Raw genomic sequence first — 24,699 nt, 5'->3', positions numbered from 1 at the left:
AAAAAACAAAAGCACCATAAAAGCATCATAAAAGCAGTCCATACAACTCTTGCACTATATTACATGACTTATGAAGCTATGTGATAGATCTGTGTGCAAAAAAACTGAGTTGAACTTGAGATATGGTTTAGTCCGATTCACAAATAAATGATTTTTTTGAGAAAGGTTTTGTGAACTTGATCAACTAATTCACTTGAAAAATAAATAATAATGTATTAATTAAAGTAATGAATTGTACATCATTACTTTTTTAATGAATGCTTAATGGGGAGTTAGAGAATTTGTCAACAAATTCAATGACTCATGACTTAAACGTAGGTCTTTTCCTCACACAAATTGCTGCATGACTTGTAATACAGTCAAGTTTTCCTCTAAATATATTATTAAAGAATATGTAAACAAACAGATTAAATATTATTCCATGTTTAGTTGTGTACTATTCATGACTGAAATACCTAAAATCTACTGTATTGCCCTAAAAAACTAACAAAATCAAAATGCATCACTGTAACACCTAACAACAGATGATCGAAAGATGTATTGCAGATAAGACAAATTTCAGTTAAAAACACACATTTAATCACCAACACATCTGGGTGACACATGTGTCTTATCAGAGTTTTACAGTCCATGTACGGACTCGCTTGCATAGAAGTTAAATTACACCAGAACCTCAGCACTACAAACGCAGCGCCCCGCGGAGAGTCACGGTAAACCCTCCAAAGCAACGGCGGAGGCATTTGAGCACCGCTGCAGTGGAACAGGTGTGGAGGACGAGACCTCTCTCACAGGAGTGCTAATACCCATTGGCACAGGCTGTGCAGAAGCGGGCGGCCCAGCATGGCACTGCGCTCAGCCGCAGCGACGGGGAACAGCTGGTAATGTGGAGCGGGCACACAGGGGGTGGATGTGGGGGTTTTAAGGAGGTTGCAGAAGCCGCATTCTGGCCTCCTGCTACATCCGAGCGGGTTCTGAAGTCATCCGAACCAGTGCAGCTGTGTCACCAGCCAACGGCACATTCGGGCTGACAACAAACACCCCTCCCTCACTTATTCTCTCTCATGCAGTCCAAAACCTCTCTGTTCATTCCACCACTTAGTCACTACCCATACGATAATGTACCACAGTAAACATTGTTTTGGCACAGTGCTGCACTACTACCATCTTCATTTGAGCCACTACTGGCATTAAAAAAGAAATTCAAATGGCAGACAAAACCTAATACCTTCTGCTACTGAAGGTCCCATATAATTTTTGTATGTTTTACAGAAGTAACAATAGCTGATGTAGCTTTAGCTTTTTTATTATTATGATTTTTTTTTCTTCATTTCTTTATTTATTTTTACAAGAGGGCAACAGTGGCTGCTTTGGCTCACTTGGGGCCCTGAGCCATGACCAGGGGGGGGCAAATCTGTCTTCTCTTTTCCTGTCTTCCTTTTTCCTTGCTGAATTACTTTCTTTTTTTCCCCTTTCCCTTCTTACTTTGCGTTCCCTTTACCATTTACTTTCATTCCTATTTTTTCCCTTTTCCCAGATATTTCCTTCCCCTTTTCCTCCTAGCCTTCATTTTCTTTTCCCTTTTGCCTTTTCCATTCTTCCCTTCCTACATTCTATCCCTCTTTCCTTTCTTTCATTCATGTCTTTCTTCCTTTTTCCTGAATGGTTCCTTCCTGCCCTACTTCATTTCTCCATGCTGCCCTCCTTTTTTCCTTCTTTCCTTCCAGCTGTTCTATCCCTTTCCTTCCTGCCTTCCTTCCTTTTTTTCTTCTATCATTCCCGTTGTTCATGCCTGATTCAACTTTTCCTTTTCTTTCTCCCTGTGAGAGAACTTGACAGCCAGCGTTCACCATGCATCTTATATGGAAAAGAGCCCGAAAAAGTAAAAACAGTGACATGAAGGTGTGCACATGATTTCATGACATTTAGATTTTTCAGTTTAAAGCAACTGCACTGCAAAATTGACTCACTTATCAAATTGAGACACAATTTACAATTGTTGTACAAATTTACAAATGTGCACAATTTATTTTTGCAATTTTTTAAATCCAGAATAATAATGCATTTAAAAAAATGGTGGGGCATGCCCCCTCAGTTGGAATTTAACACAAGATAGAAAACTAATTAATCTGGGGGCTGCACACATGTCTAGGTACAGATCGACAGTGTGTAGATCTATCGGAAGACTACCACAGGTGAAAAAAAAGGAAAAGTCATTAAACCGTGTTTTGTGGTAATTGGTTGAGTGGGCCGGGAGCTAGAAATACTCGACACGTGAGGAATGGAGCATGCTGGTCATGTCCTATAGTGCGACATTGGTTAATAAAAAGACTCGTGTCACTGCAGGCAACCGGCGATGTGTGTTTCACCCTCCAAAGGTTTAGTGCACCAGCAATTTATCGGCCGTAAGGCAAAAGCCACTCAGTATTACCAGCCTCCCGCACCACCTCCCCAGCCTCCCTCTATCTAAATGAATGGCATGCAATCCATCGCCTCGGATCCATTCAATTTCAGAGGGTTTTCAAGCGCAAGTCATTTTCTGCACTTAATATCACGAATGAATGTTCCAGAGAGAGGAAGGAAGAGAGGGACGGGAGGAAAAAAGGAGAAAATTTGGAATGTTATGTGAAGATTGACATGACAGATTAATCTTTGATGGTGACAGAACGTATCAAATTACCTCTAGCACACCTGGCCACAAAAAAGGCAACGTTCATTGGTTTTGATCACGTCAGGGGTCCACCTCTAAAGACAATTTCACCGGGTTCATGCTAATCCTGCATGTTTGGACTAGTTGAGCCCATAATACAAAGATACAATCTCCACACAAGCATACAACTAAATTACTTCTAGCAGATGATTATTAAAAACACACTGCCTCCCCTGGATCAGACTTTATCTCATCCGGCTAAAATAGACAGTTGTCATCTCGGGCAAATTATATGAAAATGAGGCGAGATAGCGACTGTTTGATCTGGCTTCCACAAGCTGTTAGAGCAGTAATTCCTGCCCCAAAGAAGGCTTGTTTACCACACATTACAGGAATGAGGAATGAATGGCAAATTAGCTGTGTGAAAAATGAAAATAAGACATTAACAGTGTGAGGATTAGGCACGCCGTATACATATGTATGATTACAAATTAAAGGCTTTTCTGCTCTCCCAGAGTCCCAAATGTAGTTATTTCAATGAAATGCATTATGAAATTGAATATTAGTAAGGCGCACACACACAAATGAACTCACGCGCTAAAGTATCACTCCACGACCTCTTGGCAAAGTCCTCTCAGAATCTTTGTGACGGCGCGAGGGGGACAGAGTGAGGTCTTAAAGGGCGACTTTAAAGAGGGTCTTGTAGCTGCATTAGAATTCTAAGTATTTAAGTAGTGAGTATAAAGGAGGGTCCCGCGAGCCTGATCTCTCTAATCTACAAATGGCTCCTTGCTATTAAACTGCTAATTCTGGGGATTAAGGGATCCCTGAGAACACAATCCCCTTTCCCACTTTTTTTGCTAGTTTGCTGAAGGTGTGGGTTTAAATATTAATGAGCTGGGAAAGGATAGGTGGGGGAGCAGAAATTAGAGGTGTGGAATTTCACTGGGAAAAACGTGAACGCTGTTTTCCTCCCGTAACGCGCATTTGTACAACTCGGACGTATGTGGATGAAGAGTCTGTTAATTAAAGTATCAAACAAAACCCTCACTCATATGTGTTTATGAGCACAATTCTAAAACAAAGCGTACGCACGTGACGAGCAGAAACACGCCAACAAACGAACTGTGTCCACTGCACCGAGAGCGGTCCTGCCTCGTTGGCAGCTCAGAGAAGCAACAGCATTAAAATTTAAATAGCTAGAATGATGATGGGCCGAATTCGAACAGTTGCAGAGCACAGCAAAATGATTGCTGCTTCTTTCTATTTGTTTCTGGTCAGCTGCTCTACCCTGGATTGCAGCGGTGGGTCCCTGAACGTACACTGAGGTCCGTCTGCCTCTCGCACACACGCCGAAAAGGTCAGACGTGTTTCAGACTAGCGTCTTTAACTTGGGAACAAGTGCTCACTGATTTCCTGTCCTCTCGCTGCCAGTTCTAAACAATTGTACGATATGAATTGGGAAAGAAAGAAAGAAAGAAAGAAAGAAAGAGAATCAAGGGTGGAAAGGAGGAAGTAAAAAAGCCTGAAGGAAGGATATGAAAATTAAAAATACACATTGCGTCATTCTGTTAATGAAATATTGAATAGTACCTCACAACATTGACAACAGCAAATTAAATAATACTGTTTTGATACGGACAGCAATAAAAAAAGCCAACAACCTAGATTTGCATTTCCTGAAGGAAATACCAGTGCTTGCAAAGCAGGAAAAGAATTGCGTTAAAGTTTTAGTCTTTGCTTCTGCTTAAATTAAATGCTACTATATAACGACAGTCAGCAAGAGTCTTGTTTTATGTCGGCTGTGTTTGAGCAACCAACACACAACACTGTATCAACAGTGTAAAGGCGGAGAAAGATGGTTAAAAAGAAAAACATTCACAATTCAGTATGCAAATATACTTAAGACCAATCACAATTCAGCATGCAAATAATATTATGAAGTTACCGCTACTTCATTTTAACAAGTAAATACACTAAGTAAATTTAAAGTTTGCCAAAAAACACTTGGAATTATTTACAAAGCAAAGTTAAGCAGTTTGGGTTGAATCCATTGAAGAAAATTAATATGTACGAGTAGCTAAAATGTTTAAGGAATATTAATGCAGTTCTGCCTTGCAAGAACTGTTAACTCTATTCTCTATGTATCTATTTGTGTAAAGCGTGTTGTGCATTAAAAACAGGCAATAAATCGCAAGATAAATATTTATAATGAGACTGCATTATATATCAACTGTGTGTTTGGTTGTGTGCCGGATAACAGTACAGTGGGAGTTTAAAATCACAAATCTCACAGACACACACCTTTGCACAACTATAACAATTGTGGTGTTTGTAAAGCAATTCTAATAAGGTAAAACAGCCATTTCCCTGATTGTCTATCACACAATGTCACAAGCTGTGATTCATTTAGAGCGGGCACTCTTTGAGGTCCCATGATCAAAGGATGACCCCATACAGAGCCTATTCATTAGGACGGCCTCTCCACCTTATCCGGTGTGCCAACACCGCTTCATATTCTAATACTGAATTTCTATGCTGCTGGTTTTTCCTCATTACAAGTGCTATTATGAGGTATCTTTGCTTTGGAATCCAATTACTACACATGACATTAATTCCGACATAATTACCTGTGAGGTGCAAGCAGGGCACATTGAGGTGAAGTCGAATGAACGGGTGGTGACGGAGGGTTCGTGTCTAATAGGACAATCATTTGGACTAAATCTCATTATTGAATTAATGGAAGACGCTTGTTTTCAATCAGGCAAGAACAACAGGGTACGTGCTTTAATTCAATTAGATGTGCTTATGGGTGAAAAGATCCTCCTCTCAGGAGAGGCTGCGGCAGTGTGGATTCGCTGAATCAAAGGACTTGTTTGAGAGAAGTTGCCCGGTTTTAAAGGTGCTCAGAGAATCCTTAAATCAAACAGTGAAAAAGTGTTTTTCCATTCACTTTTCACAGAAGGGAAAGGTGATGTGTACATAGCCGCATCATTCTTTCAGAGATGTGGGGAGGACGGGAAAACGGCAGACCGTTTCCATAAAACCAGCTGAGCAATCAATAGATCTCCAGCAGTAAAAGTACGTTCTGCTTGAAAGTTTTGGGCATTTACAAAAGTTCAAAATGATATGATGATGATGGATAGTGGAATAGCAGGTTCTGGCTGATCAAAATGGGAATGTGTCTGTTTCATGCAATGGTTAAAAAGACAGATCTGACCCGCAAAGTATCAGCGTTAGATCAGAAATGCTGCCAATCAGCAGTGATGTACAATAAACGGTGACTACGATGTGAGGAAAAACACCTGTCTGTCTATTTAGACTGTGTTATGACAGGCTGACATTTTCCTCATTTCAGAGATATGAGGGAAAATAAGGGTTTATTCTGTTTTTTAACCTTTTTTAAAATTGACTGCTCAATTTCATTTCTTAAGGCCTGAACGATGTTTAAAACAAGATTTTAAAATGAAACAATGCTTTCCTTTGCACCGAATCCAAAATATCACACAGCCTATGTCAACGTTTTATTGTATGGTCACTGGAAAAAACTGGGGAAAAAGAAAAATCATGATGTAAATATTTAATATTTTATGTCATTTAGTCAAGTTGAATGTGGTGTTGAATATATTTTGCCAAACGAATAAAAAGATGACTCCCAGTGGACTCGAGACGCTAGTAAGCCCAATTTACCATCCAAATAATTAAATTCAATTCAAGTTTATTTGTATAGAGCTTTTCACGATACAAATCGTTGCAAAGCAGCTTTACAGAAAATTAAGTTTCTACAATATATTTAGTAGCAGCTTATCAGTAGTGACTGTCAGTTAATGTACATATGGCAGAAATGTACGGAAAAATCTATTAAAGATGTAATCAAACAGATGATGAACACTATTAACAGCAATTATTATATGATGCATTCAAACTTATAGCAAAATTTGGTAGCTCTGCATGTTGTTTCAACAAAAGTAAACAGTGGCTTCTGCTAGCTTGTCACTGACCAGCTGCAAATACTTTAGAGAAATGTAAGAGGAAGAATACAAAGGCTGGAGCAAGACTTCCAGGGTTAAAACTAATTTTTTTTGAATGTAGAGTATTAAAAAAAGAACAGCTTCTAGCCTATAAAATATTGTAGAGCTAAGCATACTGTATGAAGACAAGCAATATTTCACTAATTTCCATGTGTTTTCAAAGTCTGAAATTGTTTTTTAAATCAAAACTCCCTGATACTCCCTTACAGTTCTCATCGTTAGTGTTGATCTGAAAAATCCACTAAGCACTCACAAAGCAGAACAAGATGGCAAGAAACTGATATCACTGAAAAATATCCTCCACCAGCTTGTAACAATTAGTCCAAGCTGAGAAAAACTTACTGAAAAAAAGCTAGCATTGTGCATTCTCTTTGACCAGGTTCCTCCAGCTTTCCTTAAAGCCTCTAGCATCTCTCCTGTTGGTTCCTGCACGCTTCCTGCTCCCAAAACCAAACAATAGGACATTAAAAAGGCTTTTAGACAAACATACCCAAACTGAAGGCCTGCAGATAGACCCCATTAGGCCAGTGGAGCAGCCAGCTGGAAAAAAGAAAACCTCAGTTGGCCTTACGAGACCTTCTGAGTGTGGTGAACTAGTGAGCTCAGTGGCAAGCTCTAAAAGTGACATATAGTGGCCTTTCTATTTGCACTTGGCTAAATGACAGCGAAGGGTATTTTACACTGCATTGCGTGTTTCTCCGAATGAATCCAGACATTTGTAACCATAATTTAGAGACTGGCCATCTAAAAGGCATTTTAGATGGAGCCGTTTTCCAACAGCACATATATCTCACACTAAACAGACACTGTTATCAGTAAAAGTTCTACTATTTCCCTAGAATTTACAACTACACTACCATTCAAAAGTTTGGGGACTGTAAGATTTTTAAATGTTTTTGAAATAAGTTTCTTATGCTCTCTTATGATGGCAAAGATCCTTCAGAAATCACAAGATCCTTTAGAAATCATACTAACATGCTGATTTGGTAACCAAGAAACATTTTTTATTACTATCTCTATTTGAAATAACAATCTCCCAGTTTATTCATGAAACACTTAGATTACACAAAATTGTTGCAATGTTGCATTGTCTCGCCAGACTGACATTGCATTGACAGACTTACATCACAGTGACCCACAGACTGTCTCCAAAGATCCATCAAATACATCTACTGAATTGAATTGCACTGCACCTAAAGTGTTCCAGAGTTCACTTGATCGAGAGACCATGATTGTTTTGGTGTGAATCCAAGAGCGACTGTCGCTTAATGATCGTTGATATAGCCTACACAAACTGGACAAAGGGAGAAAACACACCAGGTTCTGCGCAATCATTAACATTACTGGAACTAGTTCCATATTGTAAGAAAAATGTAGGGTGGGAATTGGTTCTATCCTTTTGTTGTTGATTTGATAGAGATGTGGGCATTTCACAATTAAAAAATAAATAAATGTGAGCTTGCAATCAACTGTGGAGAGACGGGTTTAAAGGGATAGTTTGATCAAAAATGAAAATTGTCATAATTTATTAACCCTCCATGTATTCTTTGTTTTGTTGAACACCAGAGAAGGTATTTTGAAGAATGTTGGTAACCAAACAGTTAATGGTAGCCATTGAAATTTTAGCCAATAAAGGTGCCATTCTCTTTAAGTGGACTAAATGATTGGAAAGATTAGCATTTATTAGCAATTCAATTTCTAAAACAAAATGACAAAATTATATGCTTAAGGCAACTATAAAGTGACTATAGAGAAATTACATACCAAAAAAAAGAAAAAGAAATGACATTCCTAAAAAAAAAGAAAGAAAAAGATAAGCAGACAGACTGTCACTTCAGAGGATTAGATAATTGTTATATTTATAGCTCTTTAATATACTATTCAGGTGAAGTGTGCACATAACACATAACTTAAGTCCATGCACACTTGCACACAGGCTGTGAACTGAGACATGTCAAGCTGTGGGAGTCCTGGGAACAAAGGGGCAGGGAATAAAAGAGCCAACACACTTCAAACAGCACATCCCTTTCTGCATGACCTACACACCAGAGAGCAAAGTCTGAGCGAGAATGTGAGTGAAAGATGGGCGGAAGGGTCACAGAGAAAAAAGCGTGTGAGAACTGCCGGCGGGAGTTGAGATTTTCTCTCGAGCCTCGTCTTGTAAAAATTCACAGGGAATTGATTGTGAGTTTGGTGCTTGGATTCTGAGTGGGCACAGGGTGTGAAAACGCTCTTATTTCTCCCATTCCCTATGACACTGTCGCTTGATTTGCACCATAAATCCCCTCAGATGGGTCAATAACCTATAACGTTAATGTCAGTGTCCTGCCATTAGTTTTACAGTCTGTGTGTCCCCTCTGTATCTTAATGACCCATGGCTGGCAGAGCAACAGCTGTACCTGGCTCTGTACTAAGCTCAACACCCCCCATTAGCGCTTAACTGATTCGTCCCTCACCCTGAGCTTTCCAGAAGTGTCATCATATTAGAATGATTTCATAAGAATCACGTGACATTGAAAACATTATCACGTGACATTGAAAACAGACACTGAAAGTTCAGTTTTTTAAATAGTAACATTCACATATAGTTTCACAATAATAGAAGACTTCTTTCAAAAACATAAAAAATATCTTAATTATTCCAAACATTTGATTGGTAGTGTACTTTCTTTTGAACACAAAATAATATATTTTGGAGAATGTTTCACTTGTCCCCCCCCCCCCCCCCCAATCCAATGAAAGTCGATGGGGTCCAAAAACAATAATGGACGCCACTGACTTTCATTAAATGAACAAAACAAATTTTTCAAAAGAAAATATGACATTTTCCAAAATATCTTCTTTTGTGTTGCACAGAAGAACGAACGCCATATACCGAAGGTTTAGAAATGACATAGTGTGAGTAAATAAATAATCACCGAATTGTCCTTTCTATGTGAACTATTTCTTTTAGTTTCACTATATTTGTAGGAAAAAAAAGAGATCTTATTAAACAAACTACACCCTCATTAAACTTCTTCCTCACATTTACTAGAGGATGTGCCCTCGGAAGACACAACGGCCAACATCTCCCCTAATAAGTCAGCTGTCAGCACGTGCTGATTCGGGAACTCTTTGAGTAATTATGCTCATTGTTTTATGTTCATTTCACGGTCAGTCGCTCTCTCTGTGCACCTCTTGGCTCAGTGGCCGGAGGATGCAGAAGCCCTCTGCGTGACCCGGCTCCTCTGTTCCTGGCCTGACCACAGCGCTATCGATCCCTAGATCCGAAGCTCAGCACCACTGCGTCTGAAGCCGGCGGGATCTGCAGGGGGCCACTGATCTCCCGCACTTCACCTCTCATTCCCACAGATCATTAGAAATGTGCCAGGCATTAAACTGTGAAGGGGAATGCCTTAAACTCACACCTTCAGAAAGAAAAAGAACGGAGGAAGTCGAAAGAGAGAGGAAGATAATGGAGCGTCCCTGTAATGACCTTTTTCTTGGGAAACCCAGAGTAAACACAGCTAATGTAATAGCAAAGTGCGATAAGCTTGAGCCACCATGTCCTTTTTCTGTTTCTCCTTCTCTTTCTCTCTACTATCTGCAGAACAGCATGATTCTCTTTGGTGCGCGAATCCCTTTTCTAGTCAGGGGAGAAATCCCTCTCCTGCTCTGCTGTTTAATGGTCTTATCTGCAGTGAGGAGAAGATTAGGCCGTGACGGGTGTGTAAGAGCCAGCGTGAGGCGATGGGATTACACATGACAGAGGGAGGAGCTGGGAGGAGCCGCAGGGACCCCTGTGCTGGTAGTGAGGCCCCCAGGGGCTCATTGATGTGAATAGGAAGTTGTAGCTGATCTCGAACACCTGACCATTGCAATGCTTAACTTACCACGATGCTACTGCTTTACATTTTCAATGACAGATAAAAGAGAAGCTAGAGAGAACTGTGGCAAGGCCAGAAAGCACCATGTACATAGACCTATATTCTGTGTGTATTCTCATTGGGAATGAAGCATTTTACCACCGTTTTTAGTCTATATGAGACAGTGTAACTATAAAATGGACATTTGATGAAAAATATATTGCTCTAAATTAATGTATTACAGTGTTTTTAGTATTATTTATATACTATTATAGTATTTATTAATATTTTGAAATGTTTCTGTTATTTTTCAGTAACTTTAATCATTTTATGCTTTTTTGCTGTTTTTATTTTATTTTTATTTCAGTTTTAGTTTTAGTAATTTCAGTACTTCACCTTGAACTTATTTTAAGTTTTTCATCTTATTTTTTTATATTTTGTCCCCATAACTGAGATAAAGCTGAAATTAAATTAATTTTAATAGCTTTAGTTTTAGTTAACAATAACAACACTGATACGTCAAATTAAATTCATGGGTTTAAATTAATAAAAATTAAATTAAAATTTTTAAAATAATTTTTTTAAGTATTTATTCATTCATTCATTGATTTAAAAAAAAACTTTTTAAATATACCTTGTAGTCACATTTAAAAGGTTAATTCTTTAAAAACTTTCAGGACTATTGTTAACAAGGCAAATAATAAGCAAATAATACATAATAAAGTTAAACACAGAATACACTACTGATAAACAACTATCCCACTGTGACTCCCATTTATTGTATAGTTACTGTGATGGAAACTTCCACAAAAATATATAGTTCAGTCATAAAACCCAAGATGGCACACGCTGACAGGTTGCTAACATAACTGATGATATTCAGAGAGTTAAACGACTTGGCACAAGCTGATTGGTTCATGCTGCATATGCAGCCAATGAGCTTACTGCCTTGCATTTATATGGCTGGCTAGCATTCACTTGAGATTCCTGCAGCGCGCTTTCAGAGTTTCTCTGAAACCCTCCACCTTCCCCAGCTCCACCTATATAGATCTGCTACGGGTTATTTTATATGCTATTTGTGCAGTAGCAGTATGTCTTAAATAGTCACAGCACCGTATCGCCATATGCATTGGCAGTAGCAAGTTCCTGTACTTGCTTGCAGCAGCAATAATCTACAACTACAGCAATAACCAACAGCAGCAGAAATTCAGCAGCAGCATAGCAGATCTATTCCACCAAGAACAAATGCACTAACACTGTCATATCCATCACCATGCTAAAATCTTCAGAGAGTTGTCATGATTGAAATGTTGCAAAAGCATGCAACACATTTTAATTTACCATAATCATATCAAAGTTTTCCTATTTTACATTTTCAAACTATATACAATGTAAATAGCATTGTACGCAAGTATGTGACCAATACATATTTGTGTGCAAATTTATTTGTATTTTCTAACTATAGGTTATATTCCGGTAGTTTCATTGGGAGGACCAGTGTCACCCTGGCCCATATATGGTCTTGCCCCTGGGTGAAAGAAAGAAAGAAAGAAAGAAAGAAAGGACAGCAGGAAGTGAGATGAAGAAAGTGATGGAGTGAGGGAAGGATAAGGCGAGAGCGGATTGCATTGGATGCTGAGTTGTTGGCAACCGAGGTGACAATATTGCACTCGACTTAAAAACACAAACAGCCAAGGGGTCAACAATAATGACTTTACAGAAACCAAGACTTGCTCGGCATGCATTTGTAAATGTCACGGCTGAAAATAGCTGCTCTCTGTAAAAAAAGAAAAGAAAAGAACAAAGGATTAACCAAAAAAAAATAAAAAATCGTGCTACATAGGTCACTCTGTTACAGCTACTGTCCTGGCTCCTACACTACAGACTGAATAAGACTTTTCTGGCTGTCAGACAGCAGCTGGATGAAATGAACACACGATAAATGTTACAGGACCCACAGTATGCAACTAGAGAACACAGATCAATTAAAGTGGTGACAAATTAGCGCAAGCATTTCATTTAGCAACATGACACCGTCGGCAGCCGCTCTCCACTCCGAATTACATGGCTGATTGACGCTGCTTCCGAAAGCCACCGCTTGAATACGCAACGCTCTGAAGGCAAGCATGGCTTTTATATGGTTACAACTTTTTGTATCTACAAAAACATGCATAAACTGGCTTTTTTTTTTTAACTAATGCACATTTTTGTATGCTTGTACTAGGTTTAGCATTTGAAAACATGGAATCAGAGGAGAATTGTGACCATTCAAAAACTGACAACCAATTACTTTTGGCAGGAAAATATTGGTGGTTAACTTGATGGGCTAAAATCACAGCATGTTTGGCCATGCTACAGATGTAAATATATCAGTACTTTGGAACCAAGTAAAATAAAATAAAATAAAATGTTTACAAACAGTAAACACAAGTTGTTAAATATATATGATTAATATTATTATATTATATTAATGGTTACATACAGTTTTTTTTAAAGAATAACACAAGCTAAACAGTATATACCATGGTATCATGACCACCCATACAGAAAACAAACAAGTCGGTGATGTGAAACACACAATCCTGTAGCAATAGCACAGATCATTAAAAGTAAATGGCAAAGGTTATTTTAGGCTAGGCCTGGCTTAGGGGGGCATAAAAACAGGCCAATGTGCCGTTTCAAACCAGGCATAAGCTCTATGCTCTTCCATCTCTACACATGCTCGCAGAAAAACAAGTCCCTCGCTCTGAACTCTCAATTATTTAATACTGAACAGACAGAGCAGCACTTCTCCCCCGTCTTCCTCTGCTTTTTTCATTTCCATGCCACTGTAATATTATCATTAAATCAGTAATTGTTCAGCAAATTCACAGTCACGTCCTTACTGAAAGTGTGAGAAAAACTTGTCCACACACATTCACACCCTCTCATCGAGTCTGAACTCAGACTTTGGAATAATATTTCTGAAAGCAAACACACAAAGCAGCAAACACACAAAAAGAGCTATCTGTCATCAGAAATAAGCGTCAGTCTGCCTGTGTGAGCTAATCAGTTACAGGATGTCTGACAGGGGTAAATTTTATCTCTCTTCTCACCTGGGCCATCAGAAAGTGAGCTCAGATTAGATTAAGCACATCTGCGAGTTTGATTCTGAGAGAACGGGCCCCTGTGGCCCCCGTGACACAGCCTGTACCGTCTGCGTGAGGGTGCGTGGCAGCCGCGGAGGCCCTCTGCCCCGCGCTGGGCCGGATGAGACTGGAGTGATGAAGGGGAATGATTAATGGGCAGTCGGCGCTATCAAAGAGCACAGCCAGCTCAAAAGATGAGAGATTGCTTTCTGACGATCATTAAATCCTGGTTGCCACATCTACGAGCGCGCACTTTTCATCTGGCCCCTGACGGGGAGTGAGGCAGAGAGAACGGGACGCTGGAAGGGAAGCGGGTTTATGGCGGAGCAAGGTTTCTATAAGTTAAAAGCCCATTTTCTGCACAGTTTAACACTGCCAGTGTCGTCGTATTGTTCTTTCATCCCCTCACCTCCTCATTATTATTTTGAGGTGCAAGTAAGAGGCCGTTCAGAATGAGGGTGTTGTGTTTGGAAGATACTGAAGTTGTTTTAACTGGACGCAAGATGCTAAAAAAATAATAACTGCAATGGACTCAAAAACTCAAAATAAGCCCTTCAGAATCAGGGCGTTAGGTTTTTAAAAAGTCAAAATGAGCAATGATGTTAGTCTAACTTAAAAAAATATTAAAAACAACTGTGATTAAGACTCAAAATGACAAATATGACTCAAAATGTGCCATTCAGAAAAAAATTATGATAATTTTTTTTACTATTTCATGCAGCACCTCATGGTACAAGATGCTAACAAAAAACAAACAAACAAAAATTAATACAAAATTAAAAAAATTAATAAAAAATGAGACACCTTGAAATTATCAATGATTTTGGACTGGCATATTTATACAGAAAAGCTATCTAAATAAAGAGATGGACACAAAAATGGCCCCACAAAATTACAAAAAAGACTCAATAAGCACCATTACATTTTTAAAAGAATAGTCCACCCAAAATTAAAATTCTGTCATTATTTATTCACACTTATGTCGTTCCAAACCTGAATGACTTTCTTTCATCTGTCAAACACAAAATAACACATTTTGAAAAATGCCTTTGTTTGTCCTTACAATTAAACTCAATGTGTCCATTGTTGTTTTGGACCCCACTGGCTTTCATTATCTGAACAAAACCAGTTCTTCCAAATGTCTTCTTTTGTGTTCTTCATAATAATGAAGGTCATACAGGTATGGATCAACATGAGAGCAAGCAAATTATTATTTTTTGGATTAACTATTTCTTTAAAAATTTAATTTAATTTAAACAAGATACTAAAAGCAAAGAAATCCATAAGAATGGTCAAAGTTGTCTGTACATGGAAAATCCAGTAGACTGTCACGAAAAAGGCCCCTACAACTCTTTCCTCATTGAAAATGTGGCAAAAACGTATGCAAGTTAAGTTTAAGTGACATCCGCAACAAAGAAGTGCTGTGAAGGTCTATCAAACTACTTCAAAACATACAGTATAAAAGGGGAAAGCACCTAGATACCAAAGCATTTAAACTACTCTATAGGGACACAGCGGTGAACGTACATCCAATTTTTGCTGTGTGAGTTTGAACACTCCCCATCAGTGAGCTGAGAAATTGCCAGAGCTATGCAGAATCAGGTCATACGATCCTCTGTCCTCAAAAAGAGCATCAATACCATCCATTCTGAACAGCCACGGCTGAATACTCATCTCCTCCAGGACCAGCACTGCGGAACAAGGCCTTTCGGAGTGGAGGAAAATTAAACACTGCTCCGACTGAAAGCAAATAATGCAAAGCAGTAACTGAGCGAGAGAAAATCTGTGTATGTATTTAGGTGGGAGAGATAAACTTAGAGGGAGTGTAGGAAAAAGAAAGAACGAGATAAAGGAGGAGGCAAGCTTATCGCAAGCTACAAGCACACCGTCTTATCCAAGCAGGTCCAGGGTTGAGAAACACTGGCATAAAGGCCAACCCGATGGACGGCAGAGGCGTTACTCACCCAAAAGTACATCATCATTTCGGCCAGGGACAGGTGGGCACTCACAGATGGAAAACGGGCGAGGGGTGGGCGCAGAGCTGGCCGTGTGGGTTGGTTCGTGGTGATTGAAAGTCCTTTGCTCTTCCCAGATCAGTTCAGAAAGACAATAAAACAAGTTGAGCAACAACTGTTGACACTCTATCCGTTTAAAGAAAAGAAGAAAAATCCGAAAAAGAAAAAAAACAATCTAGTTGACAATAAAAACAGGAAAAGGCAAAGGCGCTGCTGTCTCCACTCTTCAGTTTCCTTTCACTTTCCTCCTTCTTCCTATAACCACATAAGTGGCTTTCTTCACGTCACTCACTGCACGTCTTCTGCCCCGTGTCGTTCTGTTCAGGGTCTTATTGGCGAGTGGGAGAGTTCTAGAGCGAGCACTCCAGAAGGTGTTTGGCAGCTGTTCCCAGCATTCCTTCAGTGAGGCTGTGTTCCTCCGCAGGGAGAAGAGTCCATTGACACTTCAGGCACTGATACAGTCACGGAGCAGCTCAGCATCCGAGCGCGGAGGGGAGGGGAGGGGAAGAGAGGAGCGTCTGCTGTCCTGGCTGCTGCTGCTGATGCTGCGGCGGCTGCCAAGGGAAGCCGGCTAGTGGTGGGGATTGAGGAGACCGTAGGAGCGGTTCTTTCCCCTCGCTCAGTTGATGTTCATGAAAATCGTGCAACGCGTCGACGAGGCAACAAAGACCCACCGGAGGGGGGCAAACGGGGGTAAAGGCGTAAATAAACTAGGTAGGGCGAGTCGGCATGCAACGTAATGCCTTTTGCTCTTACTTGTGTCCGTCTTTCCTTTCTTTCTTTTTTTGTCACCAATCTTTTCCTCAGTGATAGTGAGGGAGTGGAGGCTGGGGTTTCGGTGGGAGAGGGGCTTGCAGGATTCCGGCTGTGCTTTCAGCCAATCAGGAGTCGGAGTGTGCCGGTGGAGGGCAGGGGGAATCGCTTGACAGGTTGCGTGCCGTGAGAACGGGGCTGCTCTTTTTGGTTGCTTTTTTTGGTGCGTGTGAGAGTGCAAGACTTGTTTGTGTGTGTATGTGTGTGTGGTTTGAGCATCTAAGTGCATGCATACACAGCCATGTGCCTTTTGGGAGGGTTGATGGGGTGGTTACGCTGCCGTTTAACATCTCAGCTGTCTCAGCAATTTCAAACCCACACTGCCAACAGGCAGCTACAGCGTTCTTAAATTTTAACGTACATGTTCATATGTGAATTTGAGAGAACGCTAATTTATCTCTCGGTTTATCTTGATTAGAACAAAGCATTTCAGGAGTGATGCCGTCTGAGACAGTTCATATTTTTCATTGTGCTTTGGAACATTTTTTCTGTGCAGTAAATCAATGCAAGAGTTCTTATAAGACCAGGGGTATTAGATCATTATGAATACGTTTTTTTTGTTTTATTATATACAGTTGTGCTCATAAATGTACATACCTCCCTCTGTAAAATTTATATAACCCTTGCAGAATCTATAGCATTTAAAAAATACTACATATGAGATCATTATTTTTTTTAGTACTGCCCTTAAGAAGCTGCATTAATTAGAAAGAAGTATATTCCACAAGAAAAAAAAAAATTATGCAATTTACACATATTTTTTATGTAAATATCTGTTATGTTAAATAGTTTAATAAGGACAGAATTTAATGAAAGAAATGTGCAATTTTTATGATCCCTTTTATTTTTTTCTGCAAGGACTATGTAAACTTCTGAGCAGGACAGTAATCTAAAAACATCTGAAGCTCAATCAGTTTCTTTTTTTTACTAAGTTTCTGAGTGAAGCAATAAAAGAATCTCTTATCAAGTCTATTTCAAGTCAGTATCATAAATAAGTAAAAAAAAAAATGGGCCTGTGAGATGACTGATCTTTACTGTTCACTGTTTTTAACAATATGAAGAAGAGTTGAAGAAAAATGGCTGAAAGAGAAAAATAATTTAGGAGCCTGAGCAGATTTGAGTATCACATAATCCTTTAAAAATGTCTTCAAGTTAAAGTCACTATTAGGGCTGGGTATCGAGTTCGATACTTTTTAGGCACCGACCGAATTGGCTCGATACCATCGAGTATCGAAAAACGTCTTGTCGTTCGGTACCAAATTTCGATACCTAAGAGGTTAATCTCATCAGCGTCAGTGAGCCAATAAGCCTGCAGCACTAGCCGGTGTGTTCGACTAGCCGCGCAGATCGATCATCCGCGAGAGCGATTCGAAAGCGCACAGAGCAGTCTGCTCTCTTTAGCTCTCGTGGTACTGTAATACCACCAGTATAGAGTAGCGCGGGCGCTGCGTGGAGTTCCGATCATATGCAGATGTCCGTTCATACTAACACATTACACGTTACACGACCGAAAGCGCGTGTTATGTGACCATTCATGCAAACTGTAGCATCATGCTACATAAGACAATAAATAAGATTTATATTCCGCTTTTACTCAAAACTCACTTTAAACCACCATCGAGTGTTTGTAATAACTTCCGATTGCCGTCTAACAGGGCCGGATTTACGCATTGCTCAAGACATTGAGCAAATAAATATAACAAACAATAGGGTAAAAAATGACAAACTATTTCCACGTCTTCCACCTTTTTTATGTAGGCTACGGAAATCATGCTTTCTTTCTCCCAGTCTCTCACAGATGCACACGCAGTGCAGACACGTGGAGACGCGAACAGAAACTTCTTATCAGCGCTGCACCGCAAATTTATCAGTAAAATAGTTTAGCAGCTGAAAAGCTACATGACATTTCTCAGTAGCGAGGTTCATGAAGGAGTTTAACTTAAAGATTCGCTTTTAGTATACGCTGCTGCTGCTGAACGCTGCTGAGAGACGCATAAACGCAGGTATGCACACGCACTTAATCTCTCTCTCTCTCTCTCTCTCTCTCTCTCTCTCTCTCTCTCTCTCTCTCTCTAATACCCGCATTAGATTGCATTAATAACTGCGGTAATGTTGCTGAAATTAAATATGTTATTACCTCTGAGTCAGAGCAGCGATCATGGAAGAGAGAACACAAGCAGACAGCGCTGGAAGCTGCTAATGCTCATCAGTAAATCAGTGGAAAATAAATAGAAATCATGATTCTGTCTGAGCTATGCGTTTTAAAACAAACACTAACTAGTGTAAATGTAGCCTAACAGATGTGTAAAAGTAAAGACTATTTGAGCTTTATTAAAACTATTTTGCACTGATTTATTGTGTTGGTTACATTTTGTTCCTTTGTGCAGTGGCTCATGAGATGAGTCTTTGAGTTTGAATAAACATCAACAAGCTGAAAAATAAAACCAAAGTTTTTTTTTTAGATAATGTAATCTTGTTAAAATTGATTTCATAAAATTGGTATCGGAAAAAGTTTCGTTCAGGAACCGGTATCGAAGTCAAGGTATCTGTATCGGTATCGATATCGAAAAATTTTGAACAATACCCAGCCCTAGTCACTATAAAACTAAACAATACATATTCTTTACTTTGATTTGCAGTGTATTGCACTATATAGGGAGTCTAGGGCCAGTTGCACTTTCTACACAGTCGATAATTATCAATGCAGGTTTATTTTCTATAAAGACATACAGTAAAGTCTTGACTACGAAAACGCTATTGAGTATTTTCAGCGTTATGGTCTAGGAAAAATATAGAGGATACTGCTTTCACAGTACAATCTGCCTGTTATTATATAAACACATTAAATTAGATAGATACATTTTACACATTTGAAAAACGTGCCAACTTTATATAAACACATTAAATTAGATAGATACATTTTACACATTTGAAAAACGTGCCAACTTTATATAAACACATTAAATTAGATAGATACATTTTACACATTTGAAAAACGTGCCAACTTTTCTTGAAAAGAAAATCATAAAATCCTAAAAAATATGTTAAAATGATTAAATGAACACATTTGTTAACTAAATGTGTGAAATCAATATACACAACCACCGATTGAGAAAACACACCTTTGGGTAATTGGACTTCTGACTCAAAACCTATTAAAAATCATTACTGAAAGTGAGCTGTGTGACAACTAGCCCCAGTCTCCCCTGCTGTTGCTGTTCTTCTTGTAATATTCCTGTCTACTCGCTTTTCTGTTGTCTCTCTGCTTCTCTTTCTCTCTAAAATCCAAAACACTCTTTCTCTGTCTCTACATTCCTTCTCTGCCACTATCTGCACTGTTTTTCCCCAGCATGCCGAGGGTGCTGCTTGTTCGGGTTAAGCACTCGGAGGACGACTGGCCCTGGGGACATCATTTTCCATTACAGAGACAAGAAACCTTTTCTCTCAGATGAAGAAGGAGGGAAAAAGTCAGAGCCCTGAATTGGTTATGCTCCTTGTCGTGTTCTCTTACTCCCCCAACTCGCGATTCGTTTAGTCAATATTTAATGCCGGTGTTGTGCAGTACAGTTGTCTGTTGGCCCGATCCATGGGTTTGATCTCCATGTCTCGCCTGATCTTTCTCCAGGCTTATGGGCTTGCGCCGAGATGTGACACAGAGTCTTAAAATGTGGCACAAGCTTGTTAACGCTTACACACTTTGCTCAGATGCAGTGCAAAGAAAGAAAAGGACATATAGATGGAAGAATAAAGAAAAAAGCCAGATGCATTACATGCATTTAGCACAACTGCTCACTTTATCCACACACAGTCACGCACGTCTCACCCTGCCTGCAGCAACTAATGCCCTCTACGCCCCACCTGAGTATAGATGTCAAGCGGCGTAAAGTGTAAAGGTGGTATTTTTCTTCTTTAAGCAGGGCAGATGGGCAAGGTTTGGTCTGAGCAGGCCCAGGCTGAGCCGGTGGCCAAGCCAGACTGTCTTAATTAGGAGCTGGCCGCTGCCAACGGCAGGTGAACACATCTGGGACGCCATATTGGCCGCAAGCGCAGCAGGTCTTGGAAATAGTGCAAGCCTTGGAATATTCGACAGGAGCAGAAACAAGCGATTCCCCCTTTTTTTAACCCCCATACTACAACCCAAAAGTGAGCAGTAATACATCTACACGCCACACAGAGTCAAGCTTCCACGCTGCGCGAGCCTGCCAGATATTAAAAGTCTCTGTCTTTGGAGGTTTGCGTTCGTTTTGCGTGCTGCCAAGGCCCGAGCAGCCCCAGAGTGCTATCAATTACACACATTCTGCTGAAAAGCTGAAATTCAGCTCTGAGCGCAGTCTGACAGGATTCAGCAGTATGTGCACGTCCGTGCGATGGCTATTGGACGTTTGCATTTCCTTTGTCCCCTGTACCTGCCCTCCACTGCCTTTGTTTGGAAAGAAGACGACACAATCACAGCGTGTCGCACTTAAAGCACCTTATAATGAAGTCAAGTCCTCCCTTCTGTACAGACACACACACACACACACACACACTCGATCATGCTTGTTCGCCCCACTGAGCTATACCTTCCTCATCAGTGCTTTACCCAACGTCATCATTTCTGCCTCCATAAACTCAATGCATGCTCCTCTCCTTCTCTCTCAACGCACTCCCTTCCAATTACCGTGCCAGTTCATTTATTCATTAACCCGGCAAGGAAAATCGAGGGAGACCTAATTCAAAAACAACCGCCCTCCATTTCTCTCCATCTGGTGGGGAGGCTCGATTCTCCAAACACGTTCAAGTGACTTAATCTGGTTAAGGTGCAGTTTAGCGTCTGCAGCGGAGTTTGGTGGGGGGATTAAGGAATGGATCGCCGTGCCAGTCCATTTTCATTAAAAGCACATTCCAGTGACCAAACTGGTACAGGAAAGTGACATGCATGGAAGTATGGACTAATCAAAAAACAAGCGTATAAAAGGCAAGGCGCCGTTGCACTTGATTACAGAGGCATTGACTAATTTACTTAATTTGTCAAAAAGGAATGCGGTTTGGAACTGAGTTAGAATTAATTTATAGTGATTTGAGTGCTAGCATGCTAGTGCACTTAAACGCTAAACGTGCTTTGGCTATTTGAAGCGTTGTATTTCCAAATGCCATTAGTAGAATTTCCTATCTCCAAAAGTGGAGAGTAAAATTAAAGTTTAGGAAAAGTAAAAGTTGGGAAACATAATTGATTTGAGCCTTCCGGCTACGGCAACCGACATTCAATCTAAATTAAGTAAATATTGTAAAGCCAAATTAGGCATTGGACTATAAATGATTTACTACTTAAATGCATTCAACAAAAAAATTAATCTTTTCTACTTGTGCTGCAAAAAGCCAGTGGAATTTAAAATGTTTTTTTTTCTTTTTTTCTGTCGGGAATGTCACTCATGGTGTTCTAACATAATCTTATTCACAAACAGTAAAGACAAATGGGACTTTAACGTAATAAGCAGTCCATTTCCAGCTTAAAAACATCTTAAATCAGTCTAAGCTTATTACTGGTCTTGCTGGACTAACTTTGCACTTTCTTAGCTGGTCAGGCTGGGAGATCAAATGGCTAACCTTGGCCAGGCTGGAAGGTTAACTAGACCAGCTTGAAAGACCAGCAAACCATCTGGTCCCAAGTCATTTACTAACAACTATCTTGAGCTGTGACATGAAGGGAAGGTGGAAAGATGCAAATATCTCATTTTACACTTTAAAGGGCCATCCAAAAAAACCTACTGCTGGTAAAATTTTTTAATTAAATATAATGAAATGCTCAGGATTTATATGTTGTTGGCAAAATAGTACATTTAGTAATTATACATGGCTACTTATAAATGTCTCTCAAGGTTTTTGCCCACAGAATAGTGTATCAGCATCTACGAGTAAGGGCTAGAAGGGCCGTGATAACTAGCAAACCCCTGACCCCTTAGTAAGGACAAACTGAAGTTTTCAGTTGCGTGAAACACATAACGGTAAGTCAAGCAGCATTCCTATTCATGTGTTGGCAAAAAAATTGTGTGTAATGTGTGCAAGTTTGTTTTGCCATAAATTTAAGACAACCATAAAAATAATGATCATGTTGATCTATGGACAAATCTCAACATTCCGACCAGAATCAAATGATGCTACATTTTCCCAGTAGACAGCAGTTGAATTACATCCCAATTCTGCGGCTAAAGTTTTCGTCTGAAACATGTCTGCACGCTCAATTGGGAAAGCAACGAAAAACAAGTTACCCTCAGAGATTTATACTTCTGATCCTCTAAATCCTTTTTTATCTTAATCGAGTATAAGGCAGTAAATTGCTCCAGCTCTGCCTCCTCCCTGTCTTTCCCTGCCTGTATGCTAATACTGTTTGACATATTTCGCAGGAAGACGGAGCATCAATATTTATCAATTCATAATAAGACAGAGGCGCTGACATGCGCTAAGATTACAGTTTAATTAAAACTTGAGTAGCCAACTAATATTCAGTTCTTAAACAGACACATCATATGCCAATGCATTATCTACTCATTTAGATCTTGCATCATTGAGAAAGAAGGCAGACAGGGAAATCAGGAAGGAGAACATGACATGCGGCTGCAAGATCATCCCTATTCCCTTTCTACTGCTGTTCTCTGCATTTGGGCGTAGCTGTCAGAGCTGAAGCTAAAATAAACCTTGCCACACTGGTCTGTATAAAAAATGGATACCTCTGGTTCGAGTTCTGCACAGCCAAAACACAACTGATGCCAAATTCCACCTGCCAGCAAGAGATCCTGAGGTGGCAAAGGGAGCACAGAGGCAGTGCCAACCATGCCACCAATCTGGAAATCACAAAGAAGGCATCCACTTACCAGTCTTGTGACAAGGGGCACCCCGAAATGCCAGAAGGGATCGTTCAGCAGCCCACTGTACACTACGTTTCCAAAGAGAGCAATGCTTCCTGTTTTACACAGCCCGTTTCCTGGTTTGGTTTCTGCAGAAGGAGAAAATTTTTTTTGGAACAGGTTAAACACCAATATACAATGACTAGAAACAAATAATAATTATAATAATAATAGAAATGAAGATAGGAGAGAAGAAGAGCTAAATAAACAATTAAGGTAGGATGTAAAGAAAGAAGAACGGAAAAAGGAAGGAAGGAGGGAAGGAAGAAGAAAAACAAAGGAAGTAAGAAAAGGAGGAAAAAGTGAAAGAAGGAAAGAATTAAAAATGGAAAGCAGAAGTCAGAAGAATGGAAGGAGAAAAAAGGAAGCAAGGAAGGAAGGGAAAAAACTAACGAAGAGAAGGATGGAAAGGAGGGAGGAAGGACAAAACAAAGGAAGTACAACATACAAAATACAACAATAATAAAAGAAGTAATAAAGGAAGAAAAAATAAAACATTATAGGAAGAAAGGAAGGAAGGAAAAACAAACAAAGAAAGGAAGAAAAAATACTGTAGGATAAGAAGGAACGGACATTATACACGAAGGATAAACAATGGAAGGAAGGAAGGAGAAAAAAAGAAGGAATTAAAAGCAAGTAAGAAATGAAGGAAAAAAATAAAGAATGTATGAAGGATAGAAAGACAGAAAGAAGAAAAAAAGTATAAAGGACGGAATCAAGGAATCAAGGAACAAAAGAAAAAAATGAAATGAAGAATGCAAAGAAAAAATAAGGATGGAAGAAGGGGGAAAAAACAAAAAAAGAAAGGGAATGAGAGAATAAAAGAAATTTTTTTTTTCTTTGATTCCACATGATTCCAAATGTAAGAGACAAACACAAATATTTCTCTGACAATCTGAATACGTCACATCCATAAACACTCGTTCTCTTTGCTGTTTGGTGCGCATCAGTCTGTGTGTGAGTGGCATGGTGTGAGTAGAAAAGCTTGGCATGTGATCAACAGTGGGGTCAGCCCTGCTTACACAGCAAAGCAAACTAACAGCTGCATTCAACCTCCTTTGGGTAACACACACACACACACACACAATGATCGGTACTCACAAAGACAAAAAAGAAAACATGACTCTGACATCACACCACCACACACAAATACGCACACTATATCCCAGCAGTTCAGTTTAAAAAAAAATCCCCATTCCCCCAGTCTGAGAGCGGACTCAAAGAAGCAAGTGCGAAGATTGCGATGTGTATTAAATTATTCCCTATAAATGCCAAGTGCAGCAAAAATCTGCATTATGCCTCAAAACAATAGTGAAGTGCACCACAGCAAGCCATG

The 24,699-nt window shown here is 39.7% G+C and overlaps 1 protein-coding gene across 7 annotated transcripts in view; it reads right to left on the bottom strand.

Annotated features, from left to right (window-relative positions):
- rbfox3a (RNA binding fox-1 homolog 3a) overlaps positions 1-24,699 on the bottom strand; it is a 459,476-nt gene that overhangs the window by 142,138 nt on the left and 292,639 nt on the right. For all 7 annotated transcript variants that reach the window (XM_016252017.1, XM_016252014.1, XM_016252026.1 and 4 more), the window contains one exon: positions 23,331-23,452. In XM_016252017.1, the coding sequence (XP_016107503.1) occupies positions 23,331-23,452 (122 nt within the window). The remainder of the gene's footprint in view (positions 1-23,330; positions 23,453-24,699) is intronic.

This window comes from Sinocyclocheilus grahami, unplaced genomic scaffold (genome assembly GCF_001515645.1).
Source record: "Sinocyclocheilus grahami isolate Dianchi unplaced genomic scaffold, SAMN03320097.WGS_v1.1 scaffold26.1, whole genome shotgun sequence".
NCBI lineage: Eukaryota > Metazoa > Chordata > Actinopteri > Cypriniformes > Cyprinidae > Sinocyclocheilus > Sinocyclocheilus grahami.
Note: the sequence above shows the minus strand (reverse complement) of the source record. Positions and strands in the feature narration are given on the sequence as shown.